This window comes from Heteronotia binoei, chromosome 6 (assembly GCF_032191835.1).
Source record: "Heteronotia binoei isolate CCM8104 ecotype False Entrance Well chromosome 6, APGP_CSIRO_Hbin_v1, whole genome shotgun sequence".
Classification (NCBI taxonomy): domain Eukaryota; kingdom Metazoa; phylum Chordata; class Lepidosauria; order Squamata; family Gekkonidae; genus Heteronotia; species Heteronotia binoei.
Genome location: NC_083228.1, coordinates 8,536,232 through 8,554,876, shown reverse-complemented (window position 1 = coordinate 8,554,876; position 18,645 = coordinate 8,536,232). Strand labels below are relative to the sequence as shown.

General features: G+C 50.9%; 1 protein-coding gene and 1 pseudogene across 1 annotated transcript in view; both read left to right on the top strand.

Annotated features, from left to right (window-relative positions):
• Positions 1-16,083, top strand: part of LOC132573490 (DNA/RNA-binding protein KIN17-like) — a 42,305-nt gene extending 26,222 nt beyond the window's left edge. The window contains exon 3 of the mRNA XM_060240982.1: positions 15,626-16,083. Within this exon, the coding sequence (XP_060096965.1) occupies positions 15,626-16,083 (458 nt within the window). The remainder of the gene's footprint in view (positions 1-15,625) is intronic.
• Positions 705-9,335, top strand: LOC132573418 (WD repeat-containing protein 70-like; annotated as a pseudogene).
• Positions 16,084-18,645: the final 2,562 nt, after the last annotated feature.

The window sequence follows — 18,645 nt, the reverse complement described above, 5'->3', positions numbered from 1 at the left end:
GTCCTTATGCACTGATCCGTTTAAGCTGCCTTCCCTTCCCTCACTCATCTCCATCTTTTTGAAAGCAGAGAAGTGACTACTCTAGAGAAGTGGGAAATACTCTTTCTTAACTACAACAACAAAAAGTGTGTTTGCAGCTGCATTTTGTAAATTTCCGCCTGGGGATGATCATTGGATTCCGACAGCACATAATTGAAATTCATAGCGCAATCCATACCACTGTTAATCTAGGTTAAGTACATGAGATCAAGGAGCTTGGATTGCTGTGGTTTTGCATGGGAGGGGAACACATGTTCCTAATTATTGCAGTTCTCAATGCCTCTTCTTGGTTCAATCTCCTTGATTCCAAACCCCTGAATCAGGCTCCAAGGCCTACGTTTTGCTGGCTGTGGCTGAATTCAGCAGGGGAGGGCCCTTGAAGAGCCAAGTCATGAGTGCAAACTGACCAGGAGTCCTCACACCTGCTGAGATCAGGGCTAATGACCAACAGGCCTAGATGGACTCTGAGCATTGGCTGCAGCATTCCCAAAAGTGCAACCTGTAAGTCGTCCTGATCAGCAGGGTTGTGTCTGAAGCTGCAGCGGACTCAGTCATTGACTCGTCATGCATTAGGATGAGGTCATGGGTGGGCAACCCCATTGGGTAATCCGGAGTACCCTTGTGGGCTGAAACCCCTCATTACCAGCCTCCTGCTCTGTTACTGCAACCTCAAGAGCAGGATACCGGAATGCTGTCCGTCTGAAGAACTATGAAGCCAAGTCAGCATGGTAACTTTTCCCCGTCCAAGTGCTGTGTTGTATAGTTTAGTTAGTTGTATCCTATCATGTTTTTATTTTCTGTTGCTCATGTGCCTTAATTTCACCATTTGCTTCTTTATAAAAGCGTTAACTAGTTTAAGCACCAGCCTGCATCCTTATTTTCTACAACTCTCCAGGGGTCCAGTACCTTAAGCCTTTTGGCCCTATTTCTGCCAGTAGAACTGGGTGAGTCTGCAGGCTGCAAGGGGACTACCTTGCAGGGCTGTAGGTTGGTTAACTTTCTGGGAAGGGCAGGAGGGTTGCTCCTTTTCTCCTCCGGAGGCCCAGGAAAGCACAAAGGAGTAGGGGCAGACTCCCTAACAGCCTGAATTCCCTCCCTTCCTTTTGGCCTGAGTCAATCTCCACATCTGGCTCAGACTAGCAGGAAGCAGGAGAGGGGCTAGGGTTGCCAATCCCCAGGTGGGGGCAGGGGATCGCCTGGTTTGGAGGCCCTCCCCCCTGCTTCATGGTGTCAGAAAGCGGGGGGAGGGGAGGGGAGGGAAATGTCTGCTGGGAACTCTTTTATTCCCTGTGGAGATTTATTCCCATTGAGAATTGATCCGCGGGTATCTAGGGCTCTGGGGGGGGGCTGTTTTTTGAGGTAGAGGCACCAAATTTTCAGTGCAGCACCTAGTGCCTCTCCCCAAAATATCCCCCAAGTTTCAAAACGATTGGACCAGGGGGTTCAATTCTTTGAGCCCCATATAAGGTGCCCTTATGCTTCATTATTTCCTATGGAATGAAGGCATTGAAAAGGTGTGCCCTCCCTTTAAATGTGATGGCCAGAACTCCCTTGGAGTTCAATTATGCTTGTCACAGCCTTGATCTTGGCTCCACCACTAATGTCTCCTGGCTCCACCCCAAAAGTCCCCGGATATTTCTTAAATTGGACTTGGCAACCCTAAGAGGGGCAGAGTTTAAAATTCTCCTCCCCCTTGACATTTGGGATGAGAAATGCTGTAGGATCCAGTTCCTCTCTGGCTTGCCCTTCCTCTCTTGGCTGAAGACAAGCATAGCCACCTTCAAGAGGGGTTTAGATAAAAATATGGAGCAGAGGTCCATCAGTGGCTATTAGCCACAGTGTGTATCTGTATGTTTTTTGCCACTGTGTGACACAGAGTGTTGGACTGGATGGGCCATTGGCCTGATCCAACATGGCTTCTCTTATGTTCTTATGACCTCAGTTCTGGTTTTCCTCTCCTCCTTTGGAGGGGGTGTGTGCAGGCCTCGGATTCAGCAGGAGCTCATAGGAGCACAGCTCCTGAATCTTTACAAGGGTTCCCCCTCTCCCTACCTGCTTTGTCCATTGAATAGTAGAAGCAGCTAAATAACAATCCCTGGATGAGCTCCACCACCTATTGTTCTACAAAGCGACTCCTGGGTGTGTGTGTCTCACTCCTCTAGTTGCTCAAGAGGCCTTTCAGTTGCCTCCCACCTGGGATACCAACAGGACGGAAGAATGAATGCCCTGTCCCTTTAAGAGAGGCTTCAGAGGCAGAAATGGGCAGCTGAAGTTTTTCATGGACTGAAGATAGATATTGCCCTCTTGTGCCTCTCTTAAAGGGGCAGGATGTTTTTCTCCAGGTGGTTGGCAACCCTGCCTCCCACATATGTATCATGTGCGTAGAAATCCAAATTCATGGCAGACCCCCCCTCCCCCTCCCCTGATGTGGGGCCACTGCTGTCTCTCCCATCACCCAGCCTAATACAGTGTGCAACACACCCAGAAAAGGAATATTCTGATTAGATAAAAATACACTGAGATGGATTTTCCCAAATGTGTCCCTTTCCACTTTGGTGCAGTGGTTAAGTGTGTGGACTCTTATCTGGGAGAACCTCAGAGGCCAGGTCACAGAGGAGGGCTTGGCTGACTGGGGAGAGGCTGCTGCTGCTCCTGGGGGAGGCAGGGGGGCTGAAGTCCTGGCCTGTCTCCCCAGAGCCCATCCCCTGGCCCTTGTGGCCTCAGAGGCCTGGTCACAGGGGAGGGCTGGACTGACTGGGGAGAGGCTGCTGCTGCTCCTGGGGGAGGCAGGGGGGCTGAAGTCCTGGCCTGTCTCCCCAGAGCCCATCCCCTGGCCCTTGTGGCCTCAGAGGCCTGGTCACAGAGGAGGGCTGGGCTGACTGGGGAGAGGCTGCTGCTGCTCCTGGGGGAGGCAGGGGGGCTGAAGTCCTGGCCTGTCCCCACGGAGACCATCCCCTGGCCCTTGTGGCCTCAGAGGTCTGGTCACAGAGGAAGGCTGGGCTGACTGGGGAGAGGCTGCTTCTAGGGGAGGCAGGGGGGCTGAAGTCCTGGCCTGTCCCCACAGAGACCATCCCCTGGCCCTTGTGGCCTCAGAGGCCTGGTCACAGAGGAGGGCTGGGCTGAGTGGGGAGAGGCTGCTGCTAGGGGAGGCAGGGGGGCTGGAGTCCTGGCCTGTCCCCACAGAGCCCATCCCCTGGCCCTTGTGGCCTCAGAGGCCTGGTCACAGAGGAGGGCTGGGCTGACTGGGGAGAGGCTGTGGCTGCTGGGGAAGGCGGGGGGGGGCTGAAGTCCTGGCCTGTCCCCACAGAGCTAGGGCTGCCAATCCCCAGGTGGGGGCAGGGGATCCCCAGGTTTGGAGGCCCTCCCCCCGCTTCAGGGTCGTCAGAAAGCGGGGGGAGGGGAGGGAAATGTCTGCTGGGAACTCTGTTATTCCCTATGGAGATTTATTCCCATAGAAAATCATGAAGAATTGATCCACGGGTATCTGGGGCTCTGGGGGGGCTCTATTTTGGGGTAGAGGCACCACATTTTTAGTATAGCTTCTAGTGCCTCTCCCCAAAATACCCCCCAAGTTTCAAAAAGATTGGACCAGGGGGTCCAATTCTATGAGCCCCAAAAGAAGGTGCCCCTATCCATTATTCCTATGGAAGGAAGGCATTGAAAAGGTGTGCCATCCCTTTAAATGTGATGGCCAGAACTCCCTTTGGAGTTCAATTATGCTTGTCACAGCCTTTATCTTGGCTCCACCACTAATGTCTCCTGGCTCCACCCCAAAAGTCCCCGGATATTTCTTAAATTGGACTTGGCAACCCTAAGAGGGGCAGAGTTTAAAATTCTCCTCCCCCTTGACATTTGGGATGAGAAATGCTGCAGGATCCAGTTCCTCTCTGGCTTGCCCTTCCTCTCTTGGCTGAAGACAAGCATAGCCACCTTCAAGAGGGGTTTAGATAAAAATATGGAGCAGAGGTCCATCCGTGGCTATTAGCCACAGTGTGTATATGTATGTGTGTGTGTGTGTGTGTATATATGTGTATGTATATATATATATATATATATATATATATACACACACATACATACAAATTTTTTTTGCCACTGTGTGACACAGAGTGTTGGACTGGATGGGCCATTGGCCTGATCCAGAATGGCTTCTCTTATGTTCTTATGACCTCAGTTCTGGTTTTCCTCTCCTCCTTTGGAGGGGGTGTGTGCAGGCCTCGGATTCAGCAGGAGCTCATAGGAGCACAGCTCCTGAATCTTTACAAGGGTTCCCCCTCTCCCTACCTGCTTTGTCCATTGAATAGTAGAAGCAGCTAAATAACAATCCCTGGATGAGCTCCACCACCTATTGTTCTACAAAGCGACCCCTGGGTGTGTGTGTCTCACTCCTCTAGTTGCTCAAGAGGCCTTTCAGTTGCCTCCCACCTGGGATACCAACAGGACGGAAGAATGAATGCCCTGTCCCTTTAAGAGAGGCTTCAGAGGCAGAAATGGGCAGCTGAAGTTTTTCATGGACTGAAGATAGATATTGGCCTCTTGTGCCTCTCTTAAAGGGGCAGGATGTTTTTCTCCAGGTGGTTGGCAACCCTGCCTCCCACATATGTATCATGTGGGTAGGAATCCAAATTCATGGCAGACCCCCCTCCCCCTCCCCTGATGTGGGGCCACTGCTGTCTCTCCCATCACCCAGCCTAATACAGTGTGCAACACACCCAGAAAAGGAATATTCTGATTAGATGAAAATACACTGAGATGGATTTTCCCAAATGTGTCCCTTTCCACTTTGGTGCAGTGGTTAAGTGTGTGGACTCTTATCTGGGAGAACCTCAGAGGCCAGGTCACAGAGGAGGGCTGGGCTGACTGGGGAGAGGCTGCTGCTGCTCCTGGGGGAGGCAGGGGGGCTGAAGTCCTGGCCTGTCTCCCCAGAGCCCATCCCCTGGCCCTTGTGGCCTCAGAGGCCTGGTCACAGGGGAGGGCTGGGCTGACTGGGGAGAGGCTGCTGCCGCTCCTGGGGGAGGCAGGGGGGCTGAAGTCCTGGCCTGTCCCCACGGAGACCATCCCCTGGCCCTTGTGGCCTCAGAGGCCTGGTCACAGAGGAGGGCTGGGCTGAGTGGGGAGAGGCTGCTGCTAGGGGAGGCAGGGGGGCTGGAGTCCTGGCCTGTCCCCACAGAGCCCATCCCCTGGCCCTTGTGGCCTCAGAGGCCTGGTCACAGAGGAGGGCTGGGCTGAGTGGGGAGAGGCTGCTGCTAGGGGAGGCAGGGGGGCTGGAGTCCTGGCCTGTCCCCACAGAGCCCATCCCCTGGCCCTTGTGGCCTCAGAGGCCTGGTCACAGAGGAGGGCTGGGCTGAGTGGGGAGAGGCTGCTGCTAGGGAAGGCAGGGGGGCTGGAGTCCTGGCCTGTCCCCACAGAGCCCATCCCCTGGCCCTTGTGGCCTCAGAGGCCTGGTCACAGAGGAGGGCTGGGCTGAGTGGGGAGAGGCTGCTGCTAGGGGAGGCAGGGGGGCTGGAGTCCTGGCCTGTCCCCACAGAGCCCATCCCCTGGCCCTTGTGGCCTCAGAGGCCTGGTCACAGAGGAGGGCTGGGCTGAGTGGGGAGAGGCTGCTGCTAGGGAAGGCAGGGGGGCTGGAGTCCTGGCCTGTCCCCACAGAGCCCATCCCCTGGCCCTTGTGGCCTCAGAGGCCTGGTCACAGAGGAGGGCTGGGCTGAGTGGGGAGAGGCTGCTGCTAGGGGAGGCAGGGGGGCTGGAGTCCTGGCCTGTCCACACAGAGCCCATCCCCTGGCCCTTGTGGCCTCAGAGGCCTGGTCACAGAGGAGGGCTGGGCTGACTGGGGAGAGGCTGTGGCTGCTGGGGAAGGCGGGGGGGGGGGCTGAAGTCCTGGCCTGTCCCCACAGAGCTAGGGCTGCCAATCCCCAGGTGGGGGCAGGGGATCCCCCGGTTTGGAGGCCCTCCCCCCGCTTCAGGGTCGTCAGAAAGCGGGGGGAGGGGAGGGAAATGTCTGCTGGGAACTCTGTTATTCCCTATGGAGATTTATTCCCATAGAAAATCATGAAGAATTGATCCACGGGTATCTGGGGCTCTGGGGGGGCTCTATTTTGGGGTAGAGGCACCACATTTTTAGTATAGCTTCTAGTGCCTCTCCCCAAAATACCCCCCAAGTTTCAAAAAGATTGGACCAGGGGGTCCAATTCTATGAGCCCCAAAAGAAGGTGCCCCTATCCATTATTCCTATGGAAGGAAGGCATTGAAAAGGTGTGCCGTCCCTTTAAATGTGACGGCCAGATCTCCCTTTGGAGTTCAATGATGCTTGTCACAGCCTTGATCTTGGCTCCACCCCTAATGTCTCCTGGCTCCACCCCTAATGTCTCCTGGCTCCACCCCCAAAGTCTCCTGGCTCCACCCCCAAAGTCCCCAGGTATTTCTTGAATTGGACTTGGCAACCCTACACAGAGCCCATCCCCTGGCCCTTGTGGCCTCAGAGGCCTGGTCACAGAGGAGGGCTGGGCTGACGGGGGAGAGGCTGCTGCTAGGGGAGGCAGGGGGGCTGGAGTCCTGGCCTGTCCCCACAGAGCCCATCCCCTGGCCCTTGTGGCCTCAGAGGCCTGGTCACAGAGGAGGGCTGGGCTGACTGGGGAGAGGCTGCTGCTGCTGGGGGAGGCAGGGGAGCTGAAGTCTTGGCCTGTCTCCCCAGAGCCCATCCCCTGGCCCTTGTGGCCTCAGAGGCCTGGTCACAGAGGAGGGCTGGGCTGACTGGGGAGAGGCTGCTGCTGCTGGGGGAGGCAGGGGAGCTGAAGTCCTGGCCTGTCTCCCCAGAGCCCATCCCCTGGCCCTTGTGGCCTCAGAGGCCTGGTCACAGAGGAGGGCTGGGCTGACTGGGGAGAGGCTGCTCCTGGGGGAGGCAGGGGGGCTGAAGTCCTGGCCTGTCCCCACGGAGACCATCCCCTGGCCCTTGTGGCCTCAGAGGCCTGGGTCACAGAGGAGGGCTGGGCTGAGTGGGGAGAGGCTGCTGCTAGGGGAGGCAGGGGGGCTGGAGTCCTGGCCTGTCCCCACAGAGCCCATCCCCTGGCCCTTGTGGCCTCAGAGGCCTGGTCACAGAGGAGGGCTGGGCTGACTGGGGAGAGGCTATGGCTGCTGGGGGAGGCGGGGGGGGGGGGGGGCTGAAGTCCTGGCCTGTCCCCAGGTGTCAATTTCAAATTGCAGCTATAAACATACTTATTCCTTTCTAAATCTATTGATTTCAGGGACTTTATTCTGGATTAACTCTGCATAGGACTGAAGATTGTCAAGATGGAGCAGATGGGAAAAGACAGCGATGCTGACCTGACGGCTGGACCTGATCTGTAACTGGCATCTACAATGGGTTTCTCAAGCTTTGGGAAGAAAGCTCAAACATTTGACTTCAACGCAATGTTTGAACAAACTCGAAGAACTGCTGTGGAAAGAAGTAGGAGGGTTCTGGAAAGGCGTGAGAAAGAGGCAGCTCAGAATGAAAGAGAACTTGGAAGTCAACGTGATAGCGTCCATCGAGCAACTGCCTCTTCACATACAATTCCAAGAAGACCTTCTGAGGATTCAGAGAGTAGCGAAAGTGAAAACAGTTCTGGTGTGGAGTTAATTGGGCCACCTCTACCACCCCAAGGACCAGTGGAAGAAACTGAGGATGATGAACTTATTGGGCCACCCCTTCCTCCTGGGTACAAGAGCAATGAGGAGGAAGAGGAGGAGGAAGAAGAAACCACACAAGATGAAGATTAGCATCCTGTCAAGAAGATTCCAGACTCACATGAAATCACACTGCACCATGGAACAAAAACAGTCTCTGCTTTAGGGTTGGATCCATCTGGTGCACGCTTGATAACTGGAGGTTATGACTACAATGTTAAATTCTGGGATTTTGCTGGAATGGACGCTTCTCTTCAAGCTTTTCGATCTCTGCAGCCATGTGAATGTCACCAGATCCGGTCCCTGCAATATAGCAGCACGGGGGACGTCATTCTTGTTGTCTCCGGTAACGCTCAAGCCAAAGTCCTTGACCGGGACGGCTTCCCCATAATGGAGTGCATCAAAGGAGACCAATACATTGTAGACATGGCAAACACCAAGGGGCACACGGCAATGCTCAACTCAGGCTGCTGGCACCCCAAAATCCAGGAGGAGTTTGTGACCTGTTCCAATGATGGGACGGTGAGAACGTGGGATGTGAACCACGACAAGAAGCACAAAGGGGTGTTCAAACCACGGTCAGCTCAAGGTCAGCGAGCAGTTCCCACAAGCTGCACCTACAGCAGAGAGGGCAAACTCATAGCGGCTGGCTGCCAGGATGGGTCCATCCAGATCTGGGACCGGAACATGAACCTCCACACCGAGTTCCACTGCAGGCAGGCACACGCTCCAGGCACTGACACGTCATGCTTGACGTTTTCCTATGATGGCGTCGCTCTCGCCAGCCGAGGAGGAGACGACACCTTAAAAATATGGGATATCAGACAGTTTAAAACACCCCTTAACTCGGTAACTGGTCTTCCTAGCTTCTTCCCCATGACAGACTGCTGTTTCAGCCCATATGATAAACTACTTGTTACTGGTACTTCGGTTAAGAAAGGGGGTGGCCATGGAAAACTTCTTTTCTTTGAGCGGAAGACATTGAAGGAAGTGCATGAAATAGACGTCACAGACGCGAGCGTCGTCCGTTGTCTTTGGCACCCCAAGCTGAACCAGATCATGGTTGGTACAGGGAATGGATTAGCTAAAGTATACTACGATCCCATCAAAAGTCAAAGGGGAGCAAAATTATGCATTGTGAAGACAACAAGAAAAGGGGGACAGGCAGAGACTCTCACACAAGATTCTATTATAACACCTCACGCGCTTCCCATGTTCCTTGAACCGCGGCACAGAAGTACAAAAAAGCAGCTGGAAAAGGATCGGCTGGATCCTCTGAAATCTCACAAGCCTGAACCTCCGGTGGCAGGACCAGGCCGTGGCGGCCGTGTCGGAAGTCATGGCAGGACTCTGTCTTCCTACATTGTCAAGAATATTGCCCTGCGTAAGACTGAGGATAGCAACCCCCGGAGGCCATTTTGCAGCATGCCAAGGAAGCTGAGGAGAACCCCTACTGAGTTGCCCCAGCCTATTCAAAGACTCAACCAACACCAGTTTTTGCCAAAGTAGAATCTGTTGCAGAGGGCGTGGGCCATGCTGCGTACACTCTTCTAGCCACTCTCCGGGTGACAAGATGCTGTCCCACAGAAGCGGTGGAACCACATGGTAAATTGCCTGTCTGCTGTCTGTTGTATTAGTTTGTTTATTTGTGTTAGTGTTTTTGTTTTCTTTGGCACTTCCTTAATTCCCTTTAAAACTTTGACTTGCTTTTCTAATAAAAGCCTTACTGTTTTTAAAGTACCTGCCTGAACTTGCCTCTTAGGGCTCTCCAAGAGCCCAGTGCCTTAGACATCAGGTCACGCTCTGCCTAGCTCAATTGGGTGTGGCTGCAGGTGGCAGTTAGGCTGCTCTGCAGGGCTGCGAGCCTTTAATTGTGGTTTTTCAACAGAGGCTAGATGGCCATCTGAGATCAATGAAGATCCTGTGAGTTTAGGGGGAGGTGTTTGTGAGTTTCCTGCACTGTGCAGGGGGTTGGACTAGATGACCCTGGATGCCCCTTCCAACTCTAGGATTCTTAGGGAGGTGGTGGGCTCTTCTTCCTTGGAGGTTTTTAAACAGAGGCTAGATGGCCATCTGAGAGCAATTAAGATCCTGTGAGTTTAGGGGGAGGTGTTTGTGAGTTTCCTGCATTGTGCAGGGGGTTGGAATAGATAACCCTGGAGGTCCCTTCCACCTCTAGGATTCTTCGGGAGGTGGTGGGCTCTCTTTCCTTGGAGGTTTTTCAACAGAGGCTAGATGGCCATCTGACAGCAATGAAGATCCTGTGAATTTAGGGGGAGGTATTTGTGAGTTTCCTGCATTGTGCATCATGCCCCTGGAGGGCTCCTATCAGGCCCACGAGCAACTTTCTCTTGTCTGCTTCCTTCTCCCTCTCTTGCTTCCTTCTGCATCTCAGCTTGCTTTGTCAGACTTGCTCAATCGCACAGGAGTTACAGAGCAAAGACTCTGCTTTCTCCATTGGGTGAGGCTCCTCCCTTGGGAAGGAAGGGGGGAGAGCTTGCTTTGCCGGTCTCTCTTAATTGCACAGCAGAGCTACTGAACCAAGCCTCTCTTCCTTCTATTGGCTGAGGCTTCTGACCCTCCTGGTCCCCTGGGGAAGGAAGGAAAGAGACAGAGCGTCCTTTGCTCAGTTCCCTGGATCCCATGGGAGAAATACACAGAAAGCACCTTTAGGACCAACGAGTGCTGATGTTTTAAGCATGTTGTGTTTTAAGGGATTTTTTTTAATGCTGTGTTTGTCTGTGTCCTTTAAAAAGTTTATTTCTCTACTGCCTAATCTTAAATAGGTCCGCACATGGCCCAGCCTGGCATGGCTCGTCCCAACCCAACATGGCCCAGCCCAACAAGGGCTCTTTTATGTCAGATCTGGCCCTCGTAACAAATGAGTTCGACACCCTTGGGCTAGAAAGAGTTGGAAACAGTAGCTCTCAACACTGCAGTGCCAAGGTATAGTGGCAACCCTGATGGTTCATAACAAGGGGGGGGGGCAGTGTGGAGAATAAAAGTCCCTGATAATGCAACAGGACCCCCCCTCCCCCCCGGTCTCATTTGGGTTGGGAATGTGGTGTTCAAGCAGAAATTCTCAGCTGAAGCTGAAATTCACTGCCACAGGAAGTGGTGTCGGCTACAAGCATAGACAGCTTCATAGATAAGCATATGAAGCAGAGTCCATCAGTGGCTATTAGCCACAGCTTATCATTGGAACTCTCTGTCTGGGGCAGACGCTTGGTCCATCAAAGTTAGTATTGTCTACTCAGACTGGCAGCGGCTCTCCAGGGTCTCAAGCGGAGGTTTTTTAAGCCTATGTGCCTGGACCCTTTTTTGGAGATGCCAGGGATTGAACCTGGGACCTTCTGCTTCCCAAGCAGATGCTCTACCACTGAGCCACTGTCCCTCCCCAGCCCTATAGGAGACTAGGAATCTGGGTTTTTTTTGTTTTAAAAATATAGCACATCTTATTTCACTTGTTTAGAGACTACCCCCTTCTTCACTCTCTGTTTTTAGAACTTTGGAGATGAGTGTGGGAATAGAAGACATTTAAAACCAGTAAGGGGAGAAGCTACACAGTACACCACATATAGGGCAGCAACATTGCAAATTGCAGCTATATTTAATTAAAGCTCATGCAAAGGTGTCCTTGCAGCCTTTATCTTTTCAAGAATGGAACATTTTCTCCCTTTCAATGTGTCCCCTGCAGAGTGAAATGGCCCAAGGCAAAGAGCATCTAACTCAGACTGCTGGAGGGACCTCCATTGTGATTCAAGGGGCCCCACCCAGGAAAGAGCCCTCCAGATTGCAGGCCCATTTGCACTCAGGCCTAATGGGGAGACAGATAGGGGCCTCTGAGTCACCCCTTTGTTGCATGAAGCCCAAATGATCCCCAGGGATGGTGCCACAAACACATATGAACATATGAAGCTGCCTTCTACTGAATCAGACCCTTGGTCCATCAAAGTCAGTATTGTCTTCTCAGACTGGCAGCAGCTCTCCAGGGTCTCAAGCGGAGGTTTTTCACACCATTTTGCCTGGACCCTTTTTTGGAGATGCCAGGGATTGAACCTGGGACCTTCTGCTTCCCAAGCAGATGCTCTACCACTGAGCCACCATCCCTCCCCTTATGTCTAGCCGGATTTTTGTAAGGGCAAATCAGAGGGGAAAATGTTGAAAACTATTTACGGTCTCCATTGTTTGTCTCTCCTAGTTTGTCTAGGAGAGACAAGTTTGTCTCCTAGTTTGTCTCCAATGTGATAAAGATGAAGGGGGCAGTCAAGGCACTGGGGGAGTAACTTTGGGGCTTGGCTGTGTCCTCCATTCCCTGGGGAAGGAAAGTGGAGCTCTTAGGCAAAGCCCTTGAAGTCTGGCCCGTGAATCCCAGGAGAAGCTTTTGTGGCCTAAAAGCTTTACCTGGGGAAAAGGAGGGCTATAAACTTCCAAAGTTTTGTGCAAGAAGCCAGTTCTTCCTTCTGTAAGTGGCTGCAGGAACCCCCTTGATTCGAAGGTACTTTGGGGGGAAAGTTTTCTTTTCATGGCTGATGTGGTGCAGAAGAAAGAAGCCTTTTCCTCCCAGGGAAATGTGGAGGGGTTTTGCCAGAGAAATGCATTCAGGACTGCAATAATTAGGAACATCTTTACCTTCCCATGCAAAGTCTTTACCGAACCATTGGGTGACGCCGCATCATGATGTTTTCATGGCAGACTTTTTTACGGGGTGGTTTGCCGTTGCCTCCCCAGTCATCTACACTTCCCCCCCTGCAAGCTGGGGACTTTACCAACCTCGGAAGGATGGAAGGCTGAGTCAATTTTGAGTCGGCTACCTGAACCCAGCTTCCGCCGGGATCAAATTCAGGTCATGAGCAGAGCTTGCAGTACTGCAGTTTACCACTCTGTGGCACAGGGCTCTTCCTATCAATGGGACTATTCTCATGTAAAAGGAGCTGAAGCTTCGGATACACACTTACATGCATGCGTTAAAGATTTCTTTTTAAAAAGAGAGAGGATGCCACAACAATCTGAATGATCAACCACGGGGCAAGTGCACAGTGAAGCAGGTTCAGGGTGGTGTCAAGAGTCACTCCATTTTATTACTCTTGTCATATGTATTCAATTGTACCATGCTATGCTGTGCTTGCTATGGCTTTGCTATAACTGTAACTTGTTACTTATCTGGAGGGAGGATGGCATGTCTGGGAACTGGCTAATTTCTAAGTAACCAAGGTCAAAGAGCTGGAGGAGATGTGAACCATGAACTGTGAAGTAGATGAAGATATTGGATTTATATCCTGCCCTCCACTCCGAAGAGTCTCAGAGCGGCTCACAATCTCCTTTACCTTCCTCCCCCACAACAGACACCCTGTGAGGTAGATGAAGATATTGGATTTATATCCCGCCCTCCACTCCAAAGAGGCTCAGAGTGGCTCACAACCTCCTTTACCTCCCTCCCCCACAACAGACACCCTGTGAGGTAGACGAAGATATTGGATTTATATCCCGCCCTCCACTCCGAAGAGTCTCAGAGCGGCTCACAGTCTCCTTTCCCTTCCTCCCCCACAACAGACACCCTGTGAGGTGGGTGGGGCTGAGAGGGCTCTCACAGCAGCTGCCCTTTCAAGGACAACCTCTGCCAGAGCTATGGCTGACCCAAGGCCATGCCAGCAGGTGCAAGTGGAGGAGGAGTGGGGAATCAAACCCGGTTCCCCCACATAAGAGTCCGCACTCTTAACCACGTCACCAAACTGGTTCTCCAGAAAGAAGAAGAAGAGGAAGAGAAGGAAGAAGAGATTGGATTTATATCCTGCCCTTTACTACCGGGGAATCAAACCTGTTTCTCCCAGAGAAGAGTCCGCACACTGAACCACGACACCAAACTGGCTCTCCCAGTGCAGCCAGCAGTCCCTCCTGCATTGTTCATTCCCAGGCCATTTCTGAGATCAGGCTGGAAAAAATGCTTTATCCCATCCCTTCCACAGAGATAGAAGCTGGTGAAGCTAAAAGCGAAAGTAACATTCTGCCTAAATGGCAAGAGGTACTCTTGACACCATCCCACATTTGTCCCATTCAAAACCCCCCCCCTCCCCCAGCTGAGGAACAGAGTAGCAAGTGATGGCCCTTCCCAGCCAGGGTCTAAAGAAAGATACAAGAGGAGGATTAAGTACTGGGTTCAAGACCCATTGCACTGAAAGAGCTCTGCTTTATTTAGTGAAATCAGCAACAAGACTGACTCACAGAGCTAACAGCCCTGCTTAAATGCATGCAAATGACCCCACCCTAAACCCATCACCTTTTAACTGGCAGGTACCAGTACTGGCCCATTGACTCCTGCTTGGGCACCCCCCAAAGTCCAGGGGGCTCCTGTGCTCAGCAAAGTCGCTGGCAGCACAACCCTGAATGTTCCAGTCCCAATATGTAATAATGAGCCAGGTCTGGGGAGGTGCAGGCAGGGCTGAGTCTGCTGCCCTCTTAGTCCATCTCTAGCAGCAGAAAGGAGCAAGAGTCCCGGAGCTACTTAAAGACTAACCAAATCTGCGGTAGGGCAGGAGCTTTCGTGCGGCACTGCTCACTTCTTCAGATACATGCATTCAGATTTGATTCCCCACTCCTCCACTTACAGCTGCTGCAATGGCCTTGGGTCAGCCAGAGCTCTCTTATCTGGGAGAACTGGGTTTGATTCCCCACTCCTCCACTTGCAGCTGATGGAATGGCCTTGGGTCAGCCAGAGCTCTGTTATCTGGGAGAACCGGGTTTGATTCTCCCCTCCTCCACTTGCACCTGCTGGAATGGGCTTGGGTGAGCCAAAGCTCTGGCAGAGGTTGTCCTTGAAAGGGCAGCTGCTGTGAGAGTCCTCTCAGCCCCACCCACCTCACAGGGTGTTTGTTGTGGGGAAGATAAAGGAGATTGTGGGCTGCTCTGAGTGGAGGGTGGAATATAAATCCAATGTCTTCTTCTTCCTTCTGATGTTCATGCTTTGTCTCTCTTAAACATCTGATGTTTATTCTATGTGGCTCTTACGTTAAAGTAAGTTTGGCTGCTCTTGGTATAAGCTTTCATGCGCACGCACACGTCTTCAGATATAGCTTGTTTGCACACTAAAGTTTATACCTCGAATAAAACTTTGTTGTTCTTAAAGGCGCCACTGGATTCAAACTTTGATCAGCTAATTCAAACCAACTCAGCTACCCATCTGAATTTGTCCTCTCCAGTTAATCTGCTTCTTTCCTCCTTTTGTACCTCCAGCCTAAAGTCCCTGGAGTTGCGCTTTGTGTGCCCAGCTCCTGGCAAAGCATCCCTGAGCCTGGAGCCTGTGTATGTTGCGTTGACCCCCTCAATGGACCAAGAAGCTCACAAGGGCCTCTAGACACGCAACAGAGTGCAGAGGCTGGATCGGCAGTCCCCATCCTCTCTAAGACATCCTACAATCACACAACAGTTATGGGGTCTCTTCCATTCCAAAGTGTGGAGCGGCTGCTTAAGATCAAGACCACAGCACACGGGGGTGGGGGAGGGCGGAGGGAGTCTTCTGCAGGCCTCATTTTGGGCAGGAGCGGAGCTCTGGAACCTCTACATTTTATTGTGCTCTTTCTTTCTTAACCCTCACCCTCCAAAAAAATTGCTTCTGGGCTCCATCGTTCAAACCCCCTAAGAGAATTTGGCTGAACTCTAAGATTTGACACACTTTCAAATAAAGTGGTCTTTAATCTGAACCAAGGAGCGAGAACTTCCACAGAGCCACCACGCAAGCTCCATTTGCTGGGACCCAGCAGGCTGGGGATGGCAGGACCGACACAGACACGGTGAAGTGCAAAGAAATCCCTCTGAACTCCGGGCAGTCGAAAGAAGAAAAGAGAAAGACAGCACTGGAGGAGATCACAGAGCTGGGAGAAGAGAAGAAAAAGTCCACCCCGACCGACCGACTACTGGCTGCAACCTGGACTTGTGGTCAAAATCACTACAAAGAAACTTGGTGAGAAATACCACAAGAAGGCGGCCGTGGTTAAGGAAGTACTCGACAGATACACAGCGGTGGTCAAGATGGTGGATTCCAGAGCCAAACTGAAACTTGACCAGACCCATCTGGAGACCGTCATTCCAGCCCCAGGCCAAAAGGAGCTGGTTTTAAATGGAGGCTACAGAGGAAAGGAAGCTACTTTAGAGGACGTAAATGAGAAAACATTTTTGGCTCGACTTGGGGCCTCTAAAGAGACAGCGGGTCGAAGGAGTGCCATATGTGGACATCGCCAAATGGGCTTCAACAGCAAAGGCCGGTGGACTCTAGAAAAGGATTCAGCCCAAATGTGCCCCAAACTGCAACCGCCGCTATGCCAGTGCTGGACTTTTACAATCTCTTTGCAGAAGCAAGCAGGGTTTTCCAAAGAAAGCTGTCTTGGATGAAAACTTTCTGCTGCCTGATCCACTTAACAAACTTTAGGATTGTTTTGATATTGAATAGTGTTTGTTCCAGCTCACTTAAACTGGGGTTTTTTTTAATTGATCCCTGTACTTAAAATTTTGGTTCCTACTACTGATAACGTTAAAGTTGTTCCATTGTGTAGTCATAATTTGACTTCTACATACTCTTGATTGTTGCATTTTCTAGGTTTATTTTTGTATTCCATTTGTGCCTTCTTTCACAACATTTCAATAAATTAAATTGGAAAAAAGACTAGGATGTTTTGTGATGTTAAGTCTCTGTGATGTTAAGTCTTAACATATTAAGTGTAATACATTGCATGCCAGAAAAACTGTAACCTTTCAGAGAGAGTAATAATTTTAAAAAGGCTTCTGGGATAAGGTGATCTGGGATTCAGTCAACCAATGGAAAAGCATCCTCCTTGAGAAGTTAATATTATTTCTGTTTCAGTTGTGAATCTTACCCAGTAAATCAGAAAACAATTTCATCTCCTCTGCGGCTCTTCCATTAACCTCCTTTAGGTCTGCATTACTGGTCTCTTCTGGTTCCGTTCCTTTTCCCCACGTCAACAGTTTCACTCATAGGGTTCCAGGTTTCGGTTGTGAAATATCTGGAGACTTTGGGGGTGGATCCAGGAGAGTGGGGGGTTTCTGGAGGGGGGGGGGGCTCAGCAGGGTACAATTCCAAAGAGTCCACTGTTCAAAGCAGCCATTTTATCCAGGGGAGCTGATTTCAGCCAGATGGAGATCAGCTGTGAAAGAGGGAGATCTCCAGGCTCTACTTGGAGATGGGGAACCCTACCCAGCAGCAGCCTCTCCCCAGTCAGCCCAGCCCTCCTCTGTGACCAGGCCTCTGAGGCCACAAGGGCCAGGGGATGGTCTCTGTGGGGACAGGCCAGGACTTCAGCCCCCCTGCCTCTCCCAGCAGCAGCTGCAGCCTCTCCCCAGTCAGCCCAGTCCTTGGTGGGCTCCTCTGGTAAATCATTTCCGGCAATCTGGCCATGATATTAACTTAATAAGATTTATTGTTGTACAAAAATTGGAGAACCCCAAATTTAAATATGGGGACTTGCAGAGGACCGTGCTTCAAATGGAGGCATGCTGGATACATCAATGAAAAACCATGCAACCTTTTGGTCTCAATTCAAGTAATGACTTGTCCTGTTTTGATAAATTAAGTTAGTTGTAACTGTACTCCTCTTAGGGTTGCCGAGTCCAATTCAAGAAATATCTGGGGACTTTGGGGGTGGAGCCAGGAGACTTTGGGGGTGGAGCCAGGAGACATTAGGGTGGAGCCAGGAGCAAGGCTGTGACAAGCATCACTGAACTCCAAAGGGAGTTCTGGCCATCACATTTAAAGGGACAGCACACTTTTTAAAATGCCTTCCTTCCATAGGAAATAATGGAGAGGGGCACCTTTTTGGGGGGCTCATAGAATTGGACCCCCTATTCTCATATTTTTGAAACTTGGGGAGTGTTTTGGGGAGAGGCACTGGATGCTATACTGAAAATCTGGTGCCTCTACCTCAAAAAACAGCTCCCCCCAAGCCCCAGATACCCGCAAATCAATTCTCCATTATTTCCTTATGGGAATAAATCTCCATAGGGAATTATAGAGTTCCCAACAGATATTTCCCTCCCGTCCCCCTGCTTCTGATGACCCTGAAGTGGGGAGAGGGCCTCCAAACCGGGGGATCCCCTGCCCCCACCTGGGGATTGGCAAATCTAACTCCTTTATAATTTGTAAGTGGTTTTTAAGTTAGTTGTAACTGTACTCCTCTATAATTTTTAAATGCTTAAACTTTTGGATTAGCTGTAAGATACCGTACCTTTAAGGAGATGATACACAACACCTGTTGATCCTTTGAAAATGGCAAATGTATTGTAAGGCAATCACTGAGCTTGTGTCAAATGGGAAAAGTTTGAAGAATTTTTTGCTTGACATTGATTGATTGATATTACAGGTATGCCTTTTGCCTCTGGTTTAATTTTTTTTTTTAACCACATGGCAGTCTTTCTCAATTTGACTCGTTGCATTTTATAGAACAGATTGGCTCTAGAAAAAGCATCTTAATGTGGAACGTGGTGGTTCTTAGCTGATGGGTACGTAAGGAAGAACCTTTACCTTTGGAGCCAAAATCTTTAAGGGAATTGGATTCCACACAGAAAAAGATTTGTGAAGAAGTGGGACAGACGGTTTGTTCCGCATGAACAATTTAATATAAGAACCTGGACTATTTTGGGAATGAAACTGGACTGTTTACATTCCTGCAGTGGAATCACCTCCTTTTTGTAAGAATATTTTCATATTGTGTATTGTGGCATCACTGATAAGGAAGGACAAATAGACTTTCAAAGATTTATACATTCTTTATTGTTTATATACACAGTTGTCGCTTCTTGCTTTTCTCTGTGGTCAGCAACTGATACAGAAAATCATTCTATTTAGGCTTCAAAGAGAGACCAGGAATTTCAGCAATTTGGAGAACAACAGGGGAAGAAAATCTCATGCAAAGGTGTCCTATAACTTATCTTTTTCCAGAG